This window comes from Haplochromis burtoni, unplaced genomic scaffold (assembly GCF_018398535.1).
Source record: "Haplochromis burtoni strain Fernald_Lab_line unplaced genomic scaffold, NCSU_Asbu1 Contig_115, whole genome shotgun sequence".
Taxonomy (NCBI): Eukaryota; Metazoa; Chordata; class Actinopteri; order Cichliformes; family Cichlidae; genus Haplochromis; species Haplochromis burtoni.
In genome coordinates, this window is record NW_024582476.1 from 1,042,704 (window position 1) to 1,068,897 (window position 26,194).

At 38.6% G+C, this 26,194-nt stretch overlaps 1 protein-coding gene across 1 annotated transcript in view; it reads left to right on the forward strand.

Annotated features, from left to right (window-relative positions):
• Positions 1 to 3,886: 3,886 nt before the first annotated feature.
• specc1 (sperm antigen with calponin homology and coiled-coil domains 1) overlaps positions 3,887 to 26,194 on the forward strand; it is a gene marked incomplete in the record, with an annotated part of 76,626 nt that continues 54,318 nt past the window's right edge. The window contains 3 exon segments of the mRNA XM_042223596.1: positions 3,887 to 4,304; positions 8,291 to 8,472; positions 8,602 to 8,737. Of these exon segments, the coding sequence (XP_042079530.1) occupies positions 8,314 to 8,472; positions 8,602 to 8,737 (295 nt within the window).

Consider the following 26,194-nt stretch of genomic DNA (forward strand, 5'->3'; position numbering starts at 1 on the left):
TTTCTAATTAGTTGTTCTGATACCATAACTATTATGTAGTTGTATTTATTTATTTATGAAATGGGAACAAGCTTTATTTTTAGTCCTTTTCCTTTTTTTTTTTAATTTATTTATTTTTTTTGCTCTGCATGTTTACTGTTTCATGTAGTATCATATACATTTAAAGTCATGTCATTTTACTGTGGACTCTGATTATGAGAGAGATGACAATAAACAACATGTACTTGAAAAGTTAGTAAGTACACAAGTGAAGACCAAATATTGGAGCTTATCCTAATTTAAATACAGTGGCATATTTTCAGTGTGTGAATACTGTATCAGACATAAACATTGGGAACTGGGCGTCTCAATATGAGCATATATTCAAAAAGTGATTAGTTTGGGAGGCCATGTTGTAAACAGACCAGGCAAGCGGTATATTGATCTGGGTCCAGATCAAAGGAAATTGTCGACACAGCATTTTGCTGACTAGCTCTACTTTCTTCCCATCTTGTACTGAACTAAAAAAGTGATGATTCAACATCAGCTATAATCTTTAGTTTATTTAATATCCAGATGGTGAGAAGTAGTTTTTCTGGGTTTTAGTTGAGCATCGGTGCGGTATAATACTGTAAGGGTAGTGGAGTTTCTTGTTGTATATGAAACTATTTCAAGCTGTAGGTTAAGTCTCCTACATTCACTCCAGTATGGTTTTAGCTTTTACTCTGTTTATATTTGTACAGCTGTGCTAATTTTAGTGTTTTGTGTTTTTTTTTACATCATGATTTTGCTACACTCGGTTCTTACAAGTCGCTCAAAGTACAAAAATGTCACATTTACTCTAGTATGTTGTGTAAAACTTTGCCGGAAACCCTCTAATACAGCTTTTTGCATCCTAGTTTCACATCTCTTTCCTCTAAAGGGGGAACACAGGGGGAGAACAAAGACTATCTCGCAGCGTGGGATACGAGCTAATCCCACTCACTTCCTGTTTCACTTTAGCCCATATAATGACTTTGCACTTCGCTTTGCAACATCCAGGTGCCACACAGATGCTTTGGATATGCTAGGGTGGTCAGACAAAATGAATCAATTTTTGCATGGGTGGGAGGTGAAAATTTCCTGGATGTGTATTGTCAACTCCGCTAGCAACTTTGTATTACTTAATACAATATAAGTAAAATAGCTTTTAATTTGGGAGTGTTGTATGCTTTAAAAAAAAAAAAAGCTATCTGTTTATTAGCTGTAATGCAGATGGCAATTTGTTCAGCTGCTGTTATGGTAATGAGATATCACTAATATCAGCAGCAGCAGTGACACACAGATAATCTCTGCTTTCATTTGTAAGAAGCTTAGTTACAGTGCTCTTTCTCCACTATGATTAGCATCCAAGTAGCTTCCAATGATAGACGTCATCATTGCTATATTAGGTTTCACCAGTTGCTACATCAGTAGTGACTAGCAACTGCTAATATAATCCATGAATCTTGGCGCTGGTGTGGTTTGGATCAGATTCTCAGATACAGTATTACCAAGAAGGTTAAACATAAAGGCTTTATCAAAAACAGTCTAATGTTATTTCCCCCAATAAAATGAAAAACCAGACTGCCTGCCCCTCAACAGTATAGTATTATATACATAATGAAATCACACCTCATTCTTCTTAGAAATGTCTATTTCAGAGATTTGACAACACTGACATTTGTAACTTTTTCATTGTGTTAAGCTACTTTGTTATTTTCTAAGCTAGCTTCCACATCTTGAAACTGGGATCTAGCCATAGTCAAGTTTGTTTGGACTGTTACTAATATTCCTTTTTCATGTTAGTCTAAGTTAATTTTATGTTGATTGTGTAATCCTGTAATTCTCAGACTATTTGCCTTAGGCTAATTTTGTGAGCAGTTTCAATTTTCAAATGCCAAGTGATGATGGAAAATGCTGTATTTTTAGACATGCTCGACTGAATCATTGAACATCTTGTATTTGTTTTTACATCCCATGTGACAGTGTTGTGTCTTCGTGGAGATTCTGACTCAGTGCTTTTTCCTCTACACAGAAGGTGGAAAAGGAAGAGGAGGACAAGCATTTGGTGTTTACTGTATTGTGTGCCTGCATTTAGTTTTATGAGAGAACTGTGTTATTCAGAAGTCTGTCTGCCTGGCCTCTTGTATTATATGATGACAGGAATTCCCCTGACAGACGTGTCACCCACTGAGCAACCAGCCACATGGTTTTATGTACCATCATTATTTATTAATGTTTGACATGTTTCATACTCCAGGGGTCTGCAACTTCCTGCTTGCATATTTAACCTTTCTAATGTTTGGTTTTAATTTTATGCAGATGGCAAGGAAGCTTATTTTGGTCAGAAATTCATAGGAACGTCCTGATGTGCAAGGCAGCTGTTGTATGGCTGAAAAAATAGTCATCATAATTAGTCATAGGCCTCCTTATTTTCACCTTCACAGTTTATTTTCTTGTTTACTCCATGTAAGCAGCACTGTCTTGGAAAATATTCTCAGTTGTAGATAAAAAGGAGAAGCTGATGACAAGGTATGTATGGGAAGAAGAAAAAGACAGTAAACAATCTTCCCACTTTACCACTGCAGGAACTTTCCCCTGGGAGCATGAAAGCTTTGTTTCCACTGTGGAAACTAATGTTTAAATTAAGTCCTGGGTATTTTTCTACTTCTAAAAAGTCCCTGCTTGGAGGCTAGGGGTTTCAAAAGTCCAGGAAATTTAGTGGAGGGGCCAGATCCTTGTCATTGCTTGAGACACTAGAAAAGTTTCTTGTAGTTTGCATGAAACGCACAAAGTTGTCTACGAACATTTGCTATCTACTCTCTGAGCTGTATGTAAACTTAAGTAAGGCAATGCAAACTGGAAATGGAGAACATTTGCCTTTAAAGTAAAAGCAATCGCTCTTAGCAACTAAATTAAACTTGTCTACGACTTGCTGGATTTGGAATACATTGGGTTGCCTAATTACGTCTGTCCTTTGGGGATTCATTTTATTATAAAGTATTCTGCATTCCTGTGTAATTTGGAATAAAGAGAGATTGATTCATGACTTAGTGTATTGCAATGCTCAGTGTTACAGCAATCCATTAAGAATAGATGTTGATAGAAAACATGGTTACCATTGCTAATTAGAACCTTTACAGTCATCTGATGAATATTGAAGAAAAGAAGTTAACTCTGTTTGCAGCATCAAAATATAGGATTTAAAAAGACCGTCGTATGGTCATGGTTAGGTAGTTAGGTCCAAGAATGACACAGGTCACCACCCATGGTGAATAATCATGGGAATAATGTGGCGTTGTGACACTAGAAGGCTGTAATTTATGATGTAGGGAGTGACAATGGTAGTATCAGAATCCATGTCGTCGAAAGCATGTTTTTGTCAGATGTGTATCAATCACACTTGGAATCTGAGTGTGAAACTGCGTGCCTTTTTAAAAAAAAAAAAAAAATGTTGAGCATCTAACTCAACTGTTACTACACTCTCTGAATCCCCCTTTTTAAAAGGCAGGTTTTGTGGTGGCATAAGGGTGTGGTCAGACCAAGTTCCTCAGTTTGCCACTTGCCACAAACTGGAGCCTGTTCCAGCCCAGCCCAGAGTGCCGTACACTCTGCCCACATGCTCCACGGCCTTGGCATGCTGTACATTGTGGGATCCAAATTACATCAGTATGGGAGAGCATAAAATGCTGACCCCTCCACAAATCAGCCGCCCTCATATTTTGGTGTGTTTCTGAGACAAAGATTGGCTTTGTCAGTGTCAGTGGCCATTATTTATGTGTATAAAGCCTACAGATAACTTAGAAATAAACTGTGCACAACAGTATCATAAATCTGTTTCCAGAATCTATTTCCAGTAGCATGTTGTTTTTTTGTTTTTTTGTTTTTTTTAAAAAAACCAAACAAAAAAAACCTACTGATGTTCTCTTTCACAACATACAGTTTCAGGTTAAATAAATCTGAATGTTGTACATTTTCCAGCCTATCCCAGATTTTTTTTTTCCCCCTTTCATGCTGTCTGGAAAAACTGAGAGGAGAACAACTTGCCCATGGCTGAGACAGTTCCTTTATTTGCTTTTGTATGAGAGAGTGAAAGCGGCAACAGCACACATAGCACAGCAGTTGGCAACTTGCAGTACTTCCTCATCCTGACTGCTGTATGGAGGTGAAAGCCATTGCTCCTGGCCCTGCATTTCCCCCCGCAGCCTCTTTAGAGCATAACGACAGAGAAATATTTTGTTCATTTTTGCTGCAAGGAACTCAGGCACAAGGTAGACTATAGGACAGCGCCCAGCACCAAAAACGTAAGTGAACTGCTGTGTCTTTTGTTTTGTCAACAATCTGCCATTACTGTTTCATTACTCGCTTCTTTTAGCGCTTCCTATGATTTTACTTTGAATTTAATATAAGATTGGTGACTATAGAATAGTTTAAACCCAGTAAATTCACCACCATGATCTGTTGGAAGGGAAGTTTTAAAAACAGTGGCTAACAGAGGATGCCATATGTTATCCTTATTGTATATTATTTAGCTCAAGCCTTTTTGCTAACCACAGAGCCAGACAGGAAAGAAGTCAAGAGGATGTGATGATTCAGAGTGACATTTAACCTAGTAACTTATTTTCTGTTTCTTATGTGTCCATTGCGGTTTGAAGCATTATATTTGATCATTTCTTGAATCATTCATGCTGCTGCTTCTGCTGGTCAGTGAAGCAGTCTTGTCAGTGCCCATGGTCTGGAGGTAAAGACATACGTTAGCTTAACTCTGCAAAAAGAACTTTGTATCAGTGGCATCCAGTCACACCAGACTTTACTCTGTGCAACAGAGTCTTATCACAAGAAGGCAACAAGTTTTGCAGCCACTCCTTTGTAGGACCTGCAGTTTCAACCTATGTTTTCATTTTTTCATTAAGGTTTGCTTAAAATGAATAGACAGGATCTTCATTCTTATGCACTGAGAGTTATTGATGCAGTAGTTCATTTATATTCTACATGCACTAAATATTTGAAGTGGAGAGCAGTTTGCTTGTCCTGTACTTTTTCAGAGTCTGTATTTAGGGGCAGAGAATGAGCAAAGATCCATTAGCGTGGATTTTTCTCTATGATTGGAGACTATTTGTAGTCATGGCAAGCTGAGCAGGCAAAGTTACATATTTGTAAAATGAATTCCTTTCATTCGGGATTGTATTTAATAATGTAGCTAACAAAAGTAAACTAGATTATTGAATTTGTATGCAGTAGATTAAGATTAAATTATGAGATTAAGTGAAATGGAAGCATGCAGGAAGTTAGTTGTCAAACCTCAAATTAAGATGTGTGGTTGAATTTGTTGACTTTTCATATAATTCATCTTGGTCTGATTTCAGTGCTTCTCTTGGTTTTGTAATGGTAGCACATTGTCCTCTTTCCTGAAGTTCTATCAGATCACATGATGTGTATGTGATTGTTTTATCCAGGCCCAGACTGATGACTGCTGTCAGTTGCTTTCCTCTTATCTCCTTCTAGCAGCACAGTCTAGAAGCAACTGTCAGAAATTTGGAGAAACTCCTCCTCCTCCTCTCCGTTCCATATTCAGCCTTTATATCATCTTGCCAAGTTTGGAAGCAATATAATTAAGGCAGATGACAACCCATTACTTACTGCTGTGGTGACTGCAAATTATATTTGCCTTTCAAAAATGGCTGTTTTTTAGAGCAGATTCCATATTTAGTTTTTTACCAATCATGAAGAAGTCATAATGTCATCATCCAGCATATGTGTCTCATTAGACTCAGCAAGCTGCAGTGTAATAAAACCATTAAATGACTGTCATCTTTCTTGGCTAATGTGCTGTTTACAGGGAGATACTCACTGTCTTAGTTTTTAGTTCAAGTTTAAAGTTAGTTCTGGCTGTCTCTCAAAGACTTTTAGTTTTCACAACTGGGTCGTTGTAAGATAAGTGGGACAGGACTCTGGCCCCTGAGAATCCTGTCTCTGCAGAGGAAATATGGAAAGGTCATACTGTATATGCAGACTTCTGCAGTGGTTGAGGAAAGTGGAAACAAAATGTATCAGTGTTAAAGTTTAGACACTTATCCTTTCATATATATTTATTATCTTTTCAAAATGCTTGCCTAGAGCTTTTACTCTCTCTTAGTAGTAATCACCCCCCCTCCCCCTCCAAAAAATAAAAAAAAATACAAAAACGAATAACAGGGAACACGATTATACATCCTGGATTGAAACATCCTCAAATGTATCTCACTTCCTCATTTAGCCTACAAAGTGTTCAGGGCAGGTTGAGAAACAGGCACAGCTTGTGCTCTGTAGAGAATGGTGCCATAGCTATGTAATCTGTGTCTGAGGGGAGGTGAGACAGCACGGCTGAAGTGGTAGACTGCTAGGCTAGGCAGGAGCTAGTCATGGGATATTGCCTAGAGAGGCCCGAAGTATCATATGATGGGCCAGCAGGAAAACACATGCTCTGATACAGTCAATAAAGCAACTGAATATATTGTGCTGTTAACCAGTACCTAAGCACCTAAAAGTGTACTTACAGTGTGAAATTATCTTAAGTATGTGCCAACTACTCGTTACTGCAGCATCGTTTGTCCTGCTCTAAATTGCTACACATGCAGCAGTTCAGTCACTGCAGTACAAAATGTATAAATAGTTGTGACTGGAGGGGGGGGAAAAGGTGGCCTTCCTGTTGGGAAGTCATGGTTGTACAGGCTTAAGTGACTAGAGAGTACTATTCTCATCAAGAGTCCTCTGCTTCTCAGAGAATCAAGTTACCACACAACCACAATCAATAAGTCAGCCAACCCTTTGGGAGCTACCGAACCTTTTTACCAGTATGCTCTGTCTTTGCACTCTGACCTCCATTTCCTTTAGCTGCTCAGATGAGCACATTACCCACATCAAATGCAAACCTTTAACAGTCACCCTGACCACATCATATTATATTATTGTGCTGCTTTTAAAGGGAGCCTGTTGTGTGTGTGTCTTTTCCAGCTTCATATTTTTATCCCAGGACTTTACTCAAGTAGCTTTGCATGAGTTTATTAACTTGTACCGAGCCTTGGTGCAGTTGAACATTTCATGGTTTTGAGTTGCTATGTGTCTTCTGAGATTGTATACGAGTTATTCTCTCTTTTTGATAATGTAATGATCCAAGAGTGGAAAACAAAAAGTGTCTTAGACATGATGCTTAGAGACGTCTGATGCCTGTAGTTTGTTTGTTTGTTGGCTCACAGGTATTTCGTGTGTTTCATTACTTCAAACACTGGCCATGTTTATCATGAACATCCAAAATCAGTACACCGTATCTCAGTATATCCTGTATATGCAAAAGGCCTATTTTTACCATATTTCTTATACAGCCACTTCTGCCATTTTCACACTGCATATGTAACTTCTACTGGTGTGGAGATGAAGTGGAGTCTTGGTCAGTGCTGCTGGTATGAACAAATCAGATAAGAGACTGTGTTCTTTCTCCTCCCTCCTACAGGAAGTGGCTCAATAGTGTTTCTGCTAAAATAACTTAAGCTCGCTGCATAGGCACCTCCTGGCTAGTATTTTTTGGAACAGTAATAAATACCACATGTCAGTGCTAATCCATTATAGTCATCTTATAACCTGAGGAGAATGTGCTGCCTATTTTTCAGGGTTTCCTTTTATATGTACTGGAGGGAAACATTATCCAGGGTCTTTCCTGGCTCACAATGATGGGGGGGGGCACCAGTAGGCATGATCTATCCACATACAGTAAAGCCAATGAGTATGTGTTAGCGTATTTAGCAGAACTCTACGAATATTCTTTTAAAGTTTAGTGTTTGATAAACATAATTGTAAATTAAGATCAGTTAAATAAAGCATAATAAAGAAACAAACGGAGGAAAGATGCAAACATGAACATGAAAAATAAAGATGAACACAGTATGATGATAACAAAAATATATAAACTATATAAATAAAAATAATAATCACAATAACAATGACTGTAAAGATTTCTAAAAGCATAAGCGGCTTCAGGCGGTGTCATATCATGCTCTCAGAGTTGTGTTTTTTGTTCAGTTGCTTTTTCTATTAAAGGGCAAGTCGTGTTCATATTTCACTGCTGCCTCTGGGAGATGGAGTAGAGCTCAGCGGTTAAAACAAAGCAGCCTTGACCAAGTCTGCCCTGACCATCTGTTGGGAAAATCTGCCCACCTACTGCAGATCCTACATACTTAGACTAATGCTATTATCTATTATTCATTATCGTTTTACCATAATGAATAACTTCCACTTTTGTCTGGACTTTTTTCAGGTGTAGTCCGCTGACACCTAGCCATGATGAAAGCGGGCGCCACCAAAGTGGGGCTGCCCAAGCCTGGACTCCAGGAACGAGTAAGGCAGGCCCCCTCAACGTCCTCTGTCTCCACCACCTCCTCAGCCATGAAGACCTCCAGATCCTCCAACACGTTGGCCTCAGATCAGCGCCTTAGCAAGGTAAGTCACAGGTGCAGTGATACACAGATTAACCTTGCTAATGTTGGTTTAAATAAAAGCATGTCCAAAAGATTAAGAAGAACTTTATTAGACTTGCATGACTTTTACTAAGCACAGATGTGTTTTTAGCTGAAAAGAGCCAGCAGTGATGATGCCTTGACAAAGCCTCCACCAGGAGCTACTGCCTCCGGTTCCCGGATGAAGAAGACTGTGACTACAGGAGCCATTTCAGATCTCGCTGAGGCCCGCCCTCGCAGCTTGTCAGGTGGGACACTTTCAACAACTAGTTTTAGAAACTTTCCTTAGGAGAAAAAAAGACCCAGTATAAAATATGAAAGGAAAAGGATGCATGTCTTCATAAATTATTATAATTAAGAGTACATATTAATTAAATATGCACTCTTATTCATAGAGTGCATATTTTGTGTCAGAGTTGAAGAGCTAACTATTTGCAGCCACTAGAGGGCCACATTTCATCACTAAAGTTGTCTGTTGTGGGTTCCCAGTTACTGGTGGGAACTGGCAGCTTCACAAATGCTTCTTTTTATTTCTTACCCTTTTTATTCATTTATTTTCTGTATCTATATTTTTTTTCATAATTTGTTGGTACTAGTGAGGTGCAGGTGGCTAAGTACTGAGACTCTCAAGCTTTTGGTCCAAAAATTAGATACTGGACAGATTCATGGCCTGTCTCTTCTCATATCTGCTCAGCAAATTGAACAGCAGGATATGTTTTGGATGAAATTGGGTTTGAGGAGAGGTCAAGGTTGAGTGATGGGGGGGATACTAATATAACTATGTGGATTGATAATACCAAATCTGAAGTGGGACTGGAATAAACAGTATATTTAGCTGTTTATATGTTAATGTCCTTGTATTTATTTTTAATCTCTTTGGGCAAATGATAAAAAATAGTGAAACTTTAAAAATGCAAAAGTGTAATTAACATTAACTTCAACATAGTGTTTGTTAGTTGTAGAGTTTTGTGTTTGTTTGTTTTTCTGTTTGTTTGCATTTTCATTAGCAAAAGATGACTTAAGTTCCTTGAGCTAATATCCACTGTTCTTGTGGCAGACCTCATTTCCCCAAATCTGAAGACCAGAGTCAGAGGAGAGCTGATACAACCAGCAGATTGACAGAAACTGTAAATCCAAGAAGCAATTACCATAATGAATGCATGACATTTCCTATGAAATGTCTTCATTTTACACAGTTAGTGAGGATTAAGATCTCTTTGTTGTTCACAAAATTTCATTTATTTATCTGTTTTTAATTAATAAGTATCCAAATTTTTTTATGGATCAAAGCAAACATTTCTACAGTTGGCAAAATTATGTTAGATTACATCAAGTGTCATTTAGCTTTCTGTCTACGGCTATCACATGTTTAGACGCACTTGGACAAAGGCTATTATAGTTAACAAAATGAAACTCAAAACTAAGACTGTAAACTGTGATATGAAAAACATTTTAGTAAAAAAAATAGATGTTTGAGAAAAATTTAAACTAACTGAAACAATTTGTGAAATTTGAAAACAAACTTGCATTACAAAAAAGAATAAACAGAGCAATTCCAATTGGGCCTTTGCACACTTTGTGCGCTGGCCCTCGGTAGAGAAAATATATCCTTAGTTTAAGTTTTTGTTAGTCTGGTAAAAACAAAATTTATTACATCTTGCCTGATGAGACATTGGTGGATATGCTTCTTCAGATTTTGGATGTCTACAAAACTGTGGGTTACTGCATACAATAATTAAAAAGACTAAAACTGACACTGGAACTACCCATATGGAAAAGAAATAGTAAAAACATGAAAGTGGCCACTTTCATGAGAAAATCATACATGTTTTTAGTAAGTATACAAAACATACAAGTTTCATTATATAATTTTTCAAGGGATCTTATATGTGTTTTCACTCTTGTATGCTTTTCATACAAGTTTCATACAAGACAGATAAAAACTTTATAAGATTTATATATATCTTTTCCATATGGGTAATAAAAGCTAAAATAAAATTAAACATTTTCAAACAATAAAAACTAAACTGAAACAAAATCCACTCTGTAAACTAACTGAAACTGAACTGAAAAAGGAAAAGTCAAAATGAAATAAAAATACAAACTAATTAGAAAATACAAAACTATAATAAGTCTGTTTGAGACAAATACTCAGTCAGACGTGTTGCTATTGTCTTATTTTTCCAGCTACAAACCGGATTCCAAAAAAGTTGGGACACTAAACAAATTGTGAATAAAAACTGAATGCAACGGTGTGGAGATGGCAAATGTCAATATTTTATTCAGAATAGAACATAAATCACGGAACAAAAGTTGAAACTGAGAAAATTTATCATTTTAAGGGAAAAATATGGTGATTCAAAATGTCATGGTGTCAACAAATCCCAAAAAAGTTGGGACAAGGCCATTTTCACCACTGTGTGGCATCTCCCCTTCTTCTTACAACACTCAACAGACGTCTGGGGACCGAGGAGACCAGTTTCTCAAGTTTAGAAATAGGAATGCTCTCCCATTCTTGTCTAATACAGGCCTCTAACTGTTCAATCGTCTTGGGCCTTCTTTGTCGCACCTTCCTCTTTATGATGCGCCAAATGTTCTCTATAGGTGAAAGATCTGGACTGCAGACTGGCCATTTCAGTACCCGGATCCTTCTCCTACGCAGCCATGATGTTGTGATTGATGCAGAATGTCGTCTGGCATTATCTTGTTGAAAAATGCAGGGTCTTCCCTGAAAGAGATGACGTCTGGATGGGAGCATATGTTGTTCTAGAACCTGAATATATTTTTCTGCATTGATGGTGCCTTTCCAGACATGCAAGCTGCCCATGCCACACGCACTCATGCAACCCATACCATCAGAGATGCAGGCTTCTGAACTGAGCGTTGATAACAACTTGGGTTGTCCTTGTCCTCTTTGGTCCGGATGACATGGCGTCCCACATTTCCAAAAAGAACTTCGAATCGTGACTCGTCTGACCACAGAACAGTCTTCCATTTTGCCACACTCCATTTTAAATGATCCCTGGCCCAGTGAAAACGCCTGAGCTTGTGGATCTTGCTTAGAAATGGCTTCTTCTTTGCACTGTAGAGTTTCAGCTGGCAACGGCGGATGGCACGGTGGATTGTGTTCACTGACAATGGTTTCTGGAAGTATTCCTGAGCCCATTCTGTGATTTCCTTTACAGTAGCATTCCTGTTTGTGGTGCAGTGTCGTTTAAGGGCCCGGAGATCACGGGCATCCAGTATGGGTTTACGCCCTTGACCCTTACGCACAGAGATTGTTCCAGATTCTCTGAATCTTTGGATGATGTTATGCACAGTTGATGATGATAACTGCAAAGTCTTTGCAATTTTTCGCTGGGTAACACCTTTCTGATATTGCTCCACTATCTTTCTGCGCAACATTGTGGGAATTGGTGATCCTCTACCCATCTTGGCTTCTGAGAGACACTGCCACTCTGAGAAGCTCTTTTTATACCCAATCATGTTGCCAATTAACCTAATTAGTGTTAATTGGTCTTCCAGCTCTTCGTTATGCTCAAATTTACTTTTTCCAGCCTCTTATTGCTACTTGTCCCAACTTTTTTGGGATTTGTTGACACCGTGTAATTTTGAATCAACATATTTTTCCTTTGAAATGATACATTTTCTCGGATTAAACTTTTGATCTGTCATCTACGTTCTATTCTGAATAAAATATTGACATTTGCCATCTCCACATCATTGCATTCAGTTTTTATTCACAATTTGTTTAGTGTCCCAACTTTTATGCAATCCGGTTTGTACAACAACACTGCTTTTAATAAATATGGTGTGTAAACAAGAGCATAATTGTAAGAGCTGCTGAGAAGTGTTAGGGGTTCGTGAGAAATTCCACTACATAAAATTTAGATTTTATTGATAAGTATTTGGATGAAATAGAGAGGAAAAATTACAAATTTGTAAATTTGTGATTTAAATTTTGGCTATTCAATAACAGAATGCACAGGGTCAGCAGTAGCTATATAATGAACATTTGAATGTTTGAAATAGGACATTCTGCCCAGACTGAAAGATGTCTAGGTTGAATGTAAGGTTTAGTTTTAGCGCTAAGATGGTGTTGACTAAATGATCAATGCTAATTGGGGAGCATATGGTGGCTCAGTGTAGTACTTTTTACCTTTAGTAAATTCAAATGCAAGTATCTTGTTATCCATGACCTTGTGTGGTGATATTAAACTTTGCATTGGCTATTAAACAGAACAGCTACATGATGGCAAAATGCATATTACATGTAGAACAAATATGATGGGTGATAATGACAGGGATTTGTTTGCAGTAATTAATGTTGTGCATACCCTTAGTGTGGGAGAAAGCTGTGTTTGTTTATGGCAGCCCATCCACACAGTGTGTGGATGCTGTGCTCTGGTGAATTTCTTCTTCAAAGGGCTCTTGTGCAGAAGCGCAGATAATTGAATTCTATTTGACAAAAGACTCCCGAGGAGCTCAGAAACCACAGCCAAGTGAGGCTCTCAGTTCTTTCATACACAATTAGACCATGATCAGCTTTCACCGGATTGAGCTCTAATTAACCAAAGTTTGCTTTTTCAAAGCATTTTCACACCCAAGGACAAGAACAGATGCCCAATTTATGCTATTCATGATAAATTCATTACAAACTTGCTTTGACCTAGTTTTGCTTGGAAATTTCTAGTATCCAATTCCATTTGAATACAGAGATATACCGTAGAGGAAAACCTCTTTAAAATATGGTTGTGATGCTGTCATATTCAAATGAGAACCAAGGAAAAAAAAGAATGTTCCCATTGAACTTTTTTTTTTGTGATTTCTTTGGAGCTAAAGGAGGCCACCCAAAAAACAGATGAGATATCAGTGGAAAGCCCAGGATGTCCTCTATTTAGTAAACCAGGACTTGGTAGGGTAGTTCGAATAAGTCAAAAATAAGAGCAAAAACAAGTGTCCATTACAAAGGACATAAATGAATTGGCTGGTTGTCAGGAGGGTAAGACTGTGTTTTATATCAGCGAAAATATAATCTTTTTGTGTAACACAAAGATCACTTAGATTGTTTTTCAGCCAAGTTGCTGATCTTAACTGATGTCTAGTTCATGTGCAGAAATGAAAACATCTGAAAGATTTTATCATCTTCATTTTTTTATGTGCCCAAATCCCCAAATATGTTCGTCTCTTCAAATAGATTTCATCAAAATATGAACTCTGCTTTCACTGAGTTGAGATTAACTTCTTAAAAGAACCCCAGGCTAACAGGCATATTCTGACCTTGTGTGTAGTTGTTTTTGCTGTATGATTCCCTTCAGGCCATCTGTGTTGTTCTGCACCTGCAGTGAGGCGGAGCACGTCAAGACATATGAAGATGCACAAGTGGATGTGTCAAACGTGTCAAAAAAGCAAAGCCATTGAGCATGCTGAGAATGAAATGTGACACATGAAATAGCAGCGAGGGTCAGCCCTGAATACAGCTTTCGGCAATTATCATTTAGCTTGCTGCTTCCAATACTAAATCAGAATTCCAAAATAGTCTCACAGTGGGGGGTTTGAATATAGATTGGGGTGATGCTTTGTGGCCTTTCAAACCGTTTGTGATGTAATGCTCAGAAATGTCTTGGATGTTTGCATTTATTGATGTGGAAGGAGAGTAAATATCTACTTGAAGAAGATTTACTTTTTGAGTGTGCAGAGAAGTGAAATATTCAACATTTGCATTGTGACATTTTGGGATAAAAATGTTGACTTTGATGCTGTAATGTGTCATCAGGCTTGCCTTAGTGATACCGTCAGCTTTCATGTGGGTTATAAGCACATGAGCTGCTCCCTAGCGAATAAGTGACATTACGTACTGACATGAAGCCATCAAGCTATCAAGGCTTACTGGGCTCTAAGGCACATTGCAGCAGAACTGTCATCACATGCGTCAAACAGTAAATTGAGTCTTTTCTCACCTATATTTTGTGCCTGTGGTTTCAGGCAGGTTTCAGTTTCCTTTAAAAAAAAAAAAAAGAAGAAAAGAAAAAAAAGGAAAACACGCACGTGGATTTTGGAAACGATTAAGCAGTGCACAGTCGTTTGTCCCATATGGTAACCTCATATTTTTTTTGCAAAAGTCAGTAAAGAATATTATTGTTGAATAAGAACTAATGCATAATTTGTTATTTTTGGAGATTCATGAGAAGTGGGTCAGATGTGATATCGTGCACACTTTTGGAAGATAAACAACATAATTCTTGCGCTAATTAGGGAGCAAATTCACCTTCATGCAACAGTCTACAGTCTTTTTTAGAAACTGATCTGTGATATTTCTTTCCATAGAACTGAATAGATTTAAACTGTTTTATTATAATCTTTGAAAAAAAATATCATCTCTGTGTAGTTATTATCTGCTTAGTTATTGGGTTTGTATTGCAAATTATGCATCACTCTGGAGCTGCTTGAAACACTGCATTACTTCATAAGATTAGAGAGAATGGAGTCATACTGAGTAGGGAAGATGTAATGGGGAAAAATATGGAGTCATGGGGCAGAGGCACACTCACAGCAGTCTCTTAAAAAAAGCTCCTCTGACTGCCAGTCTTAACCCACCTTTGTCTGTCCCATGCAGGCTGTGGCCCACCCTCACAGCATGTCATAGTAATGAATCAAAACTGTTATTTTTGCTAATGGAGTCTATCCCCTTATCCCCTCTGGCACTTTACCAACTGTGCCATGCTGTTAGACAACGGGTTAAAACCCAGCCTCATCCTGATGACTTATTTAAAACTCCTAATCAATAATTCAGTAAAGCTTTCACTCAGAGGAGTCCCTGTGGAGTGAGCAAGAACAGGGGAGATGAAGCTGCCCTGCTCTATAAATAACAAGCATGTTCGGGACTGAAAATGCATAACTTTATAAATGGGAGCATCTAAGGATCATAGCTTTCTTTCACATCTGTGCAGCCGATGTGTTCACTCTGGTCACTGATGTGATCAGAGTTCTTGTTTAGTTAGGGTTTTTTGTTTGTTTTTTTTAAATATCCGATTATCGTAATCTAATATTTATTATGATATTTCGTAATATTAATATTATTATTAGACAAAATTCACATTGCTTTACTCCTGGATTTATCCACCTTAATTTATCCTTTATTGATCACATGTTTTCATGTCATGTGATGTTTAGTGGTTATACCAGTGAGAGAGAGTGAGCAACACTGACTTTATAAGTAGCAATGACTGTCATAAGATGTTATCTCTTATTAATATAACAATGTAATATAAGTTTGTTGTATAAATAGGTTTGAGATGTACTGTAGCTGTAATCGTAGTACATGCATATATGATGCTTTCTTATACATTTTTATCTAATATATCTAATTGTCATCATGTGTTACACCTGCGATAATGTGCCAGCCAATATCATAGGAGATTTTTTTATATAAATTGATTTGAGCTGAATTGTATTGTAAAAGTGCAAGACTTTGTCATCATGTCATATTATTGCCGTATTTGATCTCATATCGGATCGTATCTCATTCTTACTCCCTTTGTGTAGATTTTGTAGGCTGTGTTGCTTTTTACATCAAGGTTAACGACTCCAACCAACATGAGGAGTTTTTGAGAGCGGGACATTTTTAAGTACAGACACCTTAATGTGTTTTGTGTTTCTTCTGCAATTCTCCTAATGACATGTCAGTGCAGTGCTTTCCCAGTGTAACTCAGGAGACTATACTGACAAGCTTTCTCATAGAGGGAGGGTATTTTTATAGGTGGGCTATGCAAAGGTTATTGGTGTGATGATCAGCACTAGTCGAGGAATACTCTTTAGGTGGAGGCAGATCATTTACAAGAGACAAGTTTTCATTATTAGTGTGAATACTATAGTTATTCATTAACATCCAGTGTCTTCTTTGTGAACTTGCCTGTAATACAGTGATGGAGTTGAGGTTGGCTGGCTAAACCTGATAGAGTTTGACTTTGTTTTCTATTAATGAGTTTATAGCTTGTGTCAGTTTTCTAATAGTGCCTGAATTCACTGTCTGAAGAAAAAGAAGATGTCAGATAATGGTTAAGGGTCAATGATCTGCAGAGCCAGGAGACAGAGGTGTGCTTCAGGTACTATGGACCCCATACTGTCTGTAAATTTTACTATGCACAACCCAGACACCACACTCAGCTATAGCACATGGTCCCAGCAGGGCCCTGTCTGCTTGCGTCAGGCAGGAGGAAAACTGGTATGGTCCTAGAACTCCTCATACAGTATATGTCAGATAAATTAATCAAACGTGTTACAGTCCACTGAGACACCTCATTCAGCATAAGCAGTCAGCCATAGCAAACAGTCGCACAATGAAAAGCCGTGAGACATACAGTGCAGTGAAAAAGTATTTGCACTCTTCCTGATTCTTTAGTGGGTTTTTTATTTTTATATTTGTCACACTTACATGTTTCGGATCATCAAGCCGTAATTAATGATACACAAAGATAACCTGAAATACAAAAGGCAAGATATGATATGAATATGGCAATAATATGATATGATGACACAGTTTTGCACCTTTACAATATAATTCAGTGTTTACATGGCTCAAATCAATTTATTTATATAAGAAATCTCCTATGATGATTTCATTCAATGAAGGAAAAAGCTATCTAAATCTGCCTGCCCCTATGTGAAAAAGTAATTGGCTCCTATACCTAAAAACTGGTTGTGCTACTCTTATCAGCAAGACCTGCAAATCAAGTATTTGTGATAACTTCCAGTGAGTCATTCATGTCAATGTGGAGGAATTTTGTTCCACCCTTCTTGTTGTGCAGCGGTTTTTTTAAATTTTTGTTTGTTTTTTGTTTTTTTTAACATGAATGCCCTGTGCAAACTCATGCAGAAGCAACATTTGACCAAGTCGTTCCAAAAATCGTAATTTTCCGGGGGGGTTAGCCATGCAGAGGTGGACGTGCTGATGTGTTTCAGATTGTCCTGCCACATAACCCAAGCTTCAGGGCACAAACTGATGACTGGACACTCTCCATCAGGGTTATAGAGAGAATTATAACCCTGCAATTCTAATTATATACAGAATTATAGATTCCATCTATTATAACAAGTCATCCATGTCCTGAAGCAGTGAGGCATCCCCAGACCATCACACTACCACCACCATGTTTGACTGTTGGTATGTTCTTTTTATAATATTTAGTGTTAGTTTTACATGAATTGCTGTTTTTGTTTTTTTCTTCAAGGCAATATGTATGACATGTGCCCTTGATGTAATTTTGGTAGTGCAGTCACTCCAAGGAAAGTTCATCACTGTTCCACAGTTTCTCCATTTGTGGATGGATGTAGATGGATCTCACTGTGGTTCACTTCATTTCCATATTGATACATGTCAGTGACTTTGTTTCCTTTTCTTTCGTTTGTAGCAAGATGTGTTGCTTTTTGAGATCTTTTGCCCTGCTTCACTTTGTCAGACAGGTTCTATTTAGGGGATTCTTTGATTAAACTAGTTTTCAGTAATCAGGTGTGAATTTAACTTTTATAAATAAAAGTGTGTTTATTTATAATTAATTTGTGATTTAAGAAATGCAGTAAATACTTTTTTCACACAGGACTGGGTAGCTTTGAATAGTTTTTGCCCCCTAATAAATGAAATTATTATCCAAAAATCAAATTTGGTATTTACACAGGTTAACCTTGTCTAATATCTGAACATGATCTGATGATGATCTGTGTGAGAAATATGCATAAAACATAAGACATGAGGCTGATACTTTTTCACAGGACTGTATATGCTTACCGTATCTACAGAGAGTATTAAAAAAAGTAGCATTACTGTTTATCTCTTCCTTTTGTCTCCCATAATGATCATAAAACGGTATGATTGTGTTCTCTATTTATTTTGCATACAGTGGAAAAGAAGCTTACGTTAAGCAGGTATAGCTTTGCTCTTGTATCTGGGATCAACTCAGGCTAAATGCATTTTGCGCTTTTTAGGTTTGCTGGCCAGAGTTTTGGCTCAAAGTTTGAAATTCCTCTGTGTAGAAGCCCGTGACCCCAGTGAGTCACCGAAAGACACTAGACAAAGAGCAGTGGTCTTGCCAAATTTTGAAAGGGGTCTCTTGGACCCGCAGAGATGAACATCCTGCAGTGAGGAGAACATTCTTAGTTGGATTAGAGGCATGTTTGTTTACCAAGGTGGATGTGCTGCTCCAAGAGGAGGAGAGAAGAAAATATTAGGAAAGGAAGAGGAAGCTGTATAAGCAGTTTATGCAACAATCATATGATATGAAAAGACCCGTACAGTGTTGTATCAAAGGGCTGAATATTCAGGCTGACGTGGGCAGAATCGTGTAGCAAACTAGATCTTCCTTGCAGCTACTAGAGAATTTTTAAATGGCTTCTCTGTTAATAATATTTTCTAATTCAAAACTATATTCAACTAAAAATGCACAACTATAAATGACCTTTGCATTATTATTCTGCTTATCAGTACATTTCTACAGTTCTTTTGAGCAGAAAGAAAATAATCCAGCAGCTCTCAGCTTATGCAACAGAGACTCTCATACTCCTAAAAATATCAGTGCTTATCTGTGTCACGTGTAGCTTAAAAAAAAATATAGTGCAGCAAAAATGAATGTTAATTTTGAAGAAATACATCCATGTGCATTTGATGTTTTGGGGTCTCAGAGTCAGATCTTACATATTAGAGTACAGGCTATTTTGACACACAGGTATATTCTAATCTATTCAACATTTAGGAGCCTAAAGAAGAGGCTGCTATAGTTGATCATACTTTATTCTGCTTTACAGTTTTGTACTTATATTGTGAATGAGAGAAGACAGAACAAACCCCAAAGCTAGACCATCACCCCCTCCCAGCTTTTTACACATGTAGGTGAACCCACATACATGCACATGCTATTGTTCCCTGCTGGGTGCACTGTAGGGAAAATGCTAGTGAAAGCTTGTGGTGGCCCCTGACACACACTCCTCACACCCGCATCTCCTTTTCCCATTTTTGAAGACTTTTCTCTTCTTTATATTTTTATAAATCTGTATGTGGGAGCAGGCATGGAAGAAAGTTTGAAAAGAAAAGACAAGCTGCCACCATCTGCCAAAAATTACAAATGTTGCCTTTCCTTTGCTCCTGCTTCTCTTTCCTTCCTACTTCCCTCCACCCTCTTCTTTGGCTCATACTTGTCCTTTTTTGTTCCACTGAGGGACAGATCATCTCTCCATTGTTCAGCTGGTACTAGTGAGCGTAAACTGACTGGCAGCAGAGAGAGGAGGTGTGTTAAAGTGTGTGTTTCTGCGGGGGGTTTTGTGTCTGGCTGAGGAAGCCACGCCTCCTCTGAGCTGATTCCAGTCATCAGTGCTATAATGAGGTGCACACGACGCTCCCTGCCTGCCTGCCCGCCTGCCAGTGTGACAAACTGTCACCATCCTGGAGGACAAACTCACACGCTTTCACGTACACTCACTCATTGATGGGACAGCAGCCCGTCTCCTCACACATGCTCATGCAAACACACAGACTCGTATAGTCCTGGCAAAGAGAGGAGAAAAGAAGGAAGAATAAGAAGGATTTTACATCTCTTATTGCGTCCTCTCTATGTGGTGCTGATTTTGGGTGCTGAACAGAAGAAACAAGCCCACCACTCGTGCGCGCGCACACACCTCTACCCCCGCAGCCACGGACTCTTGGATTAGTCTGCCCTGGTGTGGAGTGTGGGAGCGGCGGAGCGGACCAACATGGGGAACCAAGCAGGGAGGCAGGAGGAAACGGAGTCAGGTCTGCTTCTTGTATCGTGGTTTGCCTCAGCATCACATCTTTGTGTTTCGTTTGTCTTCTCAGTTAAAAAAAAAAAACAAACCAAGAAAGATGGACATTTTCTAAATACTATTTGCAATATGTAAGTACATTTAACAGACAAGTCCTGATTAATGAGTGCTGACTGTAGCGCTGGCTGAATGTGGCCTGGAGCTACAGAAGCTGTTTAAGCGTGTTACAAGTTTGTTGCTGCTTTCTTCTTCTACGTTATGTCTGTGTGGTTTTGGATCTGGTGTGTTTCTGCATTTAGTCAGACAGCACAGATCTGTATTTGTATATATGCGAAGGGCAAGTACCGAGTTAGGTTTGCCTGACAGTAAGCATGAGGGAACCTGCCAGAGGAGATCATTACGCTCACATCCCCGAGTTCATTGTGCCACTGTAAGATTCCTATTTCAGTCCCTCTGAACTGCTCTCAGCAGCACTTTGTGCTGATCTTCAGACAACCAGGACATTTCACATCTTAAGCTTTCAACATTTCTGTAACAAAATTAGCATAGCATCTTATGTGCAGAGCCTCTTAATATAAAATATTAAACAAAGACATTAATCACATCTTTATTTGCTTATGTGATTATATTTGCAAGTTTAGACATGGCTCTGCAGAGACCCAAGTCATTGACACACACTCTCTCTCACACACACACACACACACACACACACACATACAGTATTTTATCAGTCGTGGGCGTAAGCTGCATCATTTCATAGCAGTGGCATGTGTTGTTGGATGATAAAGCACAGAAGGCTCAGATTGGAAGGCAGTGGTTGCAGGCTGCAGCTTGCTTGACAAGATTAGGTCTTTCCAGTGTACATACCGCATGGAGCACACAGTTAATGCATTATACACAAAAGACTGCTGATACTGAATTTAAAAGCAGAACTAAGAAAGTTAATGTTACCTTTGATCTCACAAAATTTTACCTGTTTACTAAGCAACATGTGGGTGCAAAGTACAGTTTTACAGGTAGTGTAGAAGTATGCGTGGTGGAAATGAATTAGAGTGAACTGGTAATATGGAGTAATAATCAATTATTCTCTTTTAGTTAAGAGAAGTGCTTAAACGATGCAGTTACTAAATGCAGTATGTACTCGATGATGATTGGTCCAGCGTCCCACATGAACCTACATTATGAAATTAAACATTCCTTCAGCTATATTAGCTATTGAAGGGCCTATTTTTATTAACTACCCACACTGAGCTATTATCACAAATGAAATATTGAAATATTTTTATTATGCCTTTTCTTGACATCAAGATATGCCAAGAGCTATAAGGCAAATGATGCACAGAAAAAAAAGATACTTAGGCCTTAATAAAGTCACCAGTCACCATCTGCTAAACAACAATATGTTGATGGACAAAAACAGTGAAGTTTGTAATTCCTCCATTAGCTTTCTGATACACCCTGACAGTTAGGCCAGATGAGGTTTGTCAGACTGGGATTTAAAAAGAGAATAACCGCTCTGGTGCCTGAAGAATGGAAAGAAATGTGGGAACAGGAGGAACTTGTTCTGATTTGATTGATGGTGTTATCTCTCAAGTGGAAGTCTAAGGAGTGAGCTGTCTGCTGCAGTGATAAGCGGGTCGTTATCACGAGCAAACCACACTGATGGCTACTACTGCAACAAGGCTTCCTCTCTCCTGACCAGGAGAGCAGCCAAACCTGTGGTCAGCGAGCTGTCGGCTGTTGATGAATCATCTGTGAAATATGGTCCAATAACAGTGGGTCTATTTTCGGGCCTACAACTCAATAAATTATACATGTTTGGGGCTCAGGAATTGTTTAAAAAAAGGTTAAAACATGTTTGTGTAATGAGGTCAAATAGATTGTTGTGATTTTCATATGGTCAAAAATGGGGAATTTCACACATTTATGGTCTCTGCAGAATTTTGATTGGAATGCTTGGAGGTAGCTGTAATGTGTGAGGACATGGCCAAAAATGTAGAGGAGACTAATATTTATGTGGCAGTTGGCATGTTGTCATTACACTAACATTGTTCTTTCTGTCCACACTCAGTGTATTAGTGGTACAGCAACATCAGGGCTCTTATGTTTAATTTGGAATGACTTAAAACACCAATCAAAATGTCGTTACCTTTAGCTGTCTACAGTGTATGTGTGGATAAATAGACTTGTTTCAGTATTGAAAATTTCTTTTCTTGTTTTCACACATTTTTTTTGTATGTTTGTGTGTGAGTCTTTGTGAACTGACACAGAAGATGTATTTTCGTATATTTAAGTAGAAGAACGCTCCATGGACTCAAATTTTTAGGATTCACACAGCTTTACTCTGTTTCATTTCAGACTTTCGCTCCAAGTCAAAGAATGTGGAAGGGCACGGAATAACGTGCCATGTGAATGGCATATCAGAGTAAATTGACGCAGAGCAGGGATTTACAATGAGGAAGCACATTTGTCCAACTTCTGATAGTCAGGACACCATGAGGAAGTTACACCAGTCACATTTTCCGTGGCAGCTGGCAATTGGTACAGTAAATACACCGTCCATGCTGTAGTACTTTGTGTTTGCAACGGGACGTGTGTGCTGTCTAAATGTCCTGTTTGTGTAACAGAGGCTGTAGCCTGGACATCAAAGTTGATACTTTTTTGTTGTTGTTCTTTTTGCCTTCATCCCTGAGCTTATAAAACTCCGAAATTTACGATAGAGCAACTAACAATACATATATGACATGGACACCATTACAAGAATGCTGGATCTGACATGCAAGCCACTAAGCCTGTGATTGTGTGTTCAATGCATACCAAATCAAACTTGACTTGATGTGGTTTGTATATCTGTCAGCAGCTGGCTGTGGTTCATCCTCAGTCTGGGAATGATAATCCTGGCCTTTCTGTCAATGTTAGCCCGGTTTTTGTCTTGAGAACAACAGGCCAAAGAAAGCTCACACAACTGTCACTTTGTACTGGGTGTCATCTTGTTAATAATCTCTACCCTAGTGTCCGGTCATACTAGAAAATGGAACAACAAGGATCACTCACTCGGTACCCTCAGTGGTGCTGAGAACATGGTGAGTTTGTGAGTGATTGTGCGTTGTGAGCCATGGCTAATATTGTTGTCCTTTCAGTCCCCTGGAAAATCAGCAGACTTGGTTAGAGGTAGCTCATATTTTGAATTTGCATTAGTAGTTCATTAAAGCTGAACTGTGCATAGATGTATTGCATTATTATATAAAATTAGTTTCCTTTCTTTTGATTATCCATTTAATTCTGGCCAGCCGAAACTGCCAAAGTTCCTCTGTGTAATTTAAGATTAGAAGTTGTAAAGTTGCTAATTCAGTTTCTATTTTTTTCCTTAATAATTCCAGGATATGTTGCTTTATTGCCTTGTTGTGATTACCCCAGGAGAGCAAATCACAGATGATTAATTCAGCCCAAGTCAGTAGTAGTCATTCTAAAGGACTAACGCTCAGATGGAAATCATCAGAAGCTTAAATCAAGTAATACTCATGACAACCTATTACCCATCACACCGGCTGATCCCTTAAACTCATTAGCATGTAAAATGCCATATGATCCTTCTATGAGTCCAGTGTTAAACTATTTTCCATGCATAGAGAAATCCTCCCTCTCACTTGGCCTGCTCATGGCTTGTGCTATTGGATTTCTTTGTAGGGTATTGGCTCTATAAGTAATGTGAAGCTGAGTGGATCAGCATAAGGGCGCTGTGTTAAAAGTCTTCACATGCAGGCCAGTTGCAACGATTCAATCAAGATGATTAAAGGAGCCAAAGAACTCAGGCCAAGTGTCCCTCTTTGGCTTGCCAGCTCTCACGGTGCACCTCCCTGCTGAGTTGCAGAGGAAGCACAGAGCTGTACACTTTTTGGGCAGAAACGAGTATCTCAGCTCAGTCTGGCACACATTTTGTCTTCTTCAAAGACTGGGTGGAAGGTTTGCCCGGTCAGTTGCTGGCAGAGTTGATTAACATGTCACCTGCTGGCAGGTTACACCAAGGGCGTTAGATTAATGGGGTATTTTTCTGCACTTCTGCTTACAGAGGAGACTAGGGAGGCTTGATGCTTTCCAGGAGGCTCTGTGTCTATGAGTAAATGAGCAGTTCATTGCCTTCATTTCAGCCTAGTAATAAAAGTTTGAATGGAGTCTACTTTTTACAATTGCACTGCCATAAACCTGATGGCAGAGCAGCTCGCCAACCACTTAGAAGCATTTTCTGATATTAGTGTAAAAAAAAAAAAAAAAAACCTCTTAAAATCTGGTGTTACAAAGTAATAATTTTAAAAAATAGGTAAATATCTATTTATTGGTGTTCAAAGTAACAGTAAAAGTAACATGAACAAGGTGTTGTGTTTTGTTTTCTGGGGGGGTATCCCAAATGCAGATAACAATTCAAATTGTCTTTGTACTTGAATGCTTTTTAAGACAGGTGTTAGACTGTAGTGAGAGCAAGTTTAAAAAAGAGGAATTTTAAGGAATTGTTGTGAAACAGATGTTTGTGCTATATTCCAAAGCATGTTTATGTTTTAAAAAAAGAATTTTAATAGTTTTTAGTGGTTGACTGGCTGTTGTAACACAGTTCAGCATCCACACTAATCTCTGCTCAGTCAGTGTGGCAGTCATGGAGCCTCAGTTTTGTCTATCTTCCTCTTTGGTAAGAAGAAAGGAATGCCTGAGTCCTGGTATCTGACTGAAGGGCGCCTGTTGACCTATTTCATGTCCTGTCAGTGGGACAACAGGAAGTCCAAACACACAGACTGTGTTTCCGTCTCTCCTTTCTTCTTCCACCTGACTGGAAAACTGCACATCACATTTCCTCAAAGCCAGAGGAGAAGACTGCTGGGTGGCAGTAAGAGATTCTCTTCCAAAGCTTGTTTATTATGGTGACGGTGCCAATGCGTCATTTCAGGTGCCAACTGTCTGACACTTGACCACCTGCAGTCATTATTTCACCATGACTCTTCACCCATGATCCTGCTGCTCTGTAAATTGAAGGCTTTGTGCATTCTGCTCACTGTGCACTCTGTCACCTCTTAGCTGGCTGGCTGTCAGGCGAGCTGCAGTTGACTGGTCAGTGCTGGACTGTGTCCATCCACACGGCTCCTACTGTGATTTGAAAGCTTATATCTTCATTAGCAAAAAAAAAAGCCTGCACTCTGCATTAATGTGATGACTTTTTTTTAAAGTTTGCGCTACTGGAAGTCATTCTGTTTGAGTCAGTTAGATAATTAGTTAATGTAAACAACACATTTATTTCATGTGGGCAGTCTCCACAATAACATGCATGCTGTTTTTGTAGTTGCTGTATAAACAGTGGTGGTATAGCTTGTATATGAAAATTCCAGGGCAGCTATAATCAACACGTTAATATTTGTGACAAGAGGGCTAAAACGGTTCCCGATACACTGAATATAACAGTGAAAGTGCTCTGGGAAAGATTCCCTCCTTTTTGTTCAAAGCTGGCTTTTCCCAGTAGTTTTATCTCCCTATTAATAAGAGTTGGTCTCATTGGCTGCATGCAGATTTATTCCTTTCTAGAAGAGGTACAGTCAGTATGTCATTTACCTGCCCATTCCACTCCTTTTCATCAATTTAGTAGTTCTTCTTAGATGTAGCTATAAAAGATTCTGGATCTGAGCCAACCTACATCAAAGACTGTAATAAATTAAGGGGAAGATAACCGCTAACTATCTCTGCTTTAACTTTGATTTGTGAAAGGTTTGCACTTGCACACCCACAGTGGAAATGTTATTCTTTGAAGACCCTAAAGTAAATGTAGTTCTTGCACATTAATAGAGTAATTAGAAGTACAAGTTTTTAATGTGCCCTGAAAACTATAAAGTCTGTGCTGTGCTTTCTCTGCAGTTCATGCCCTCAGTTAATATTACCGCTTTGACTGAACAGTCAAA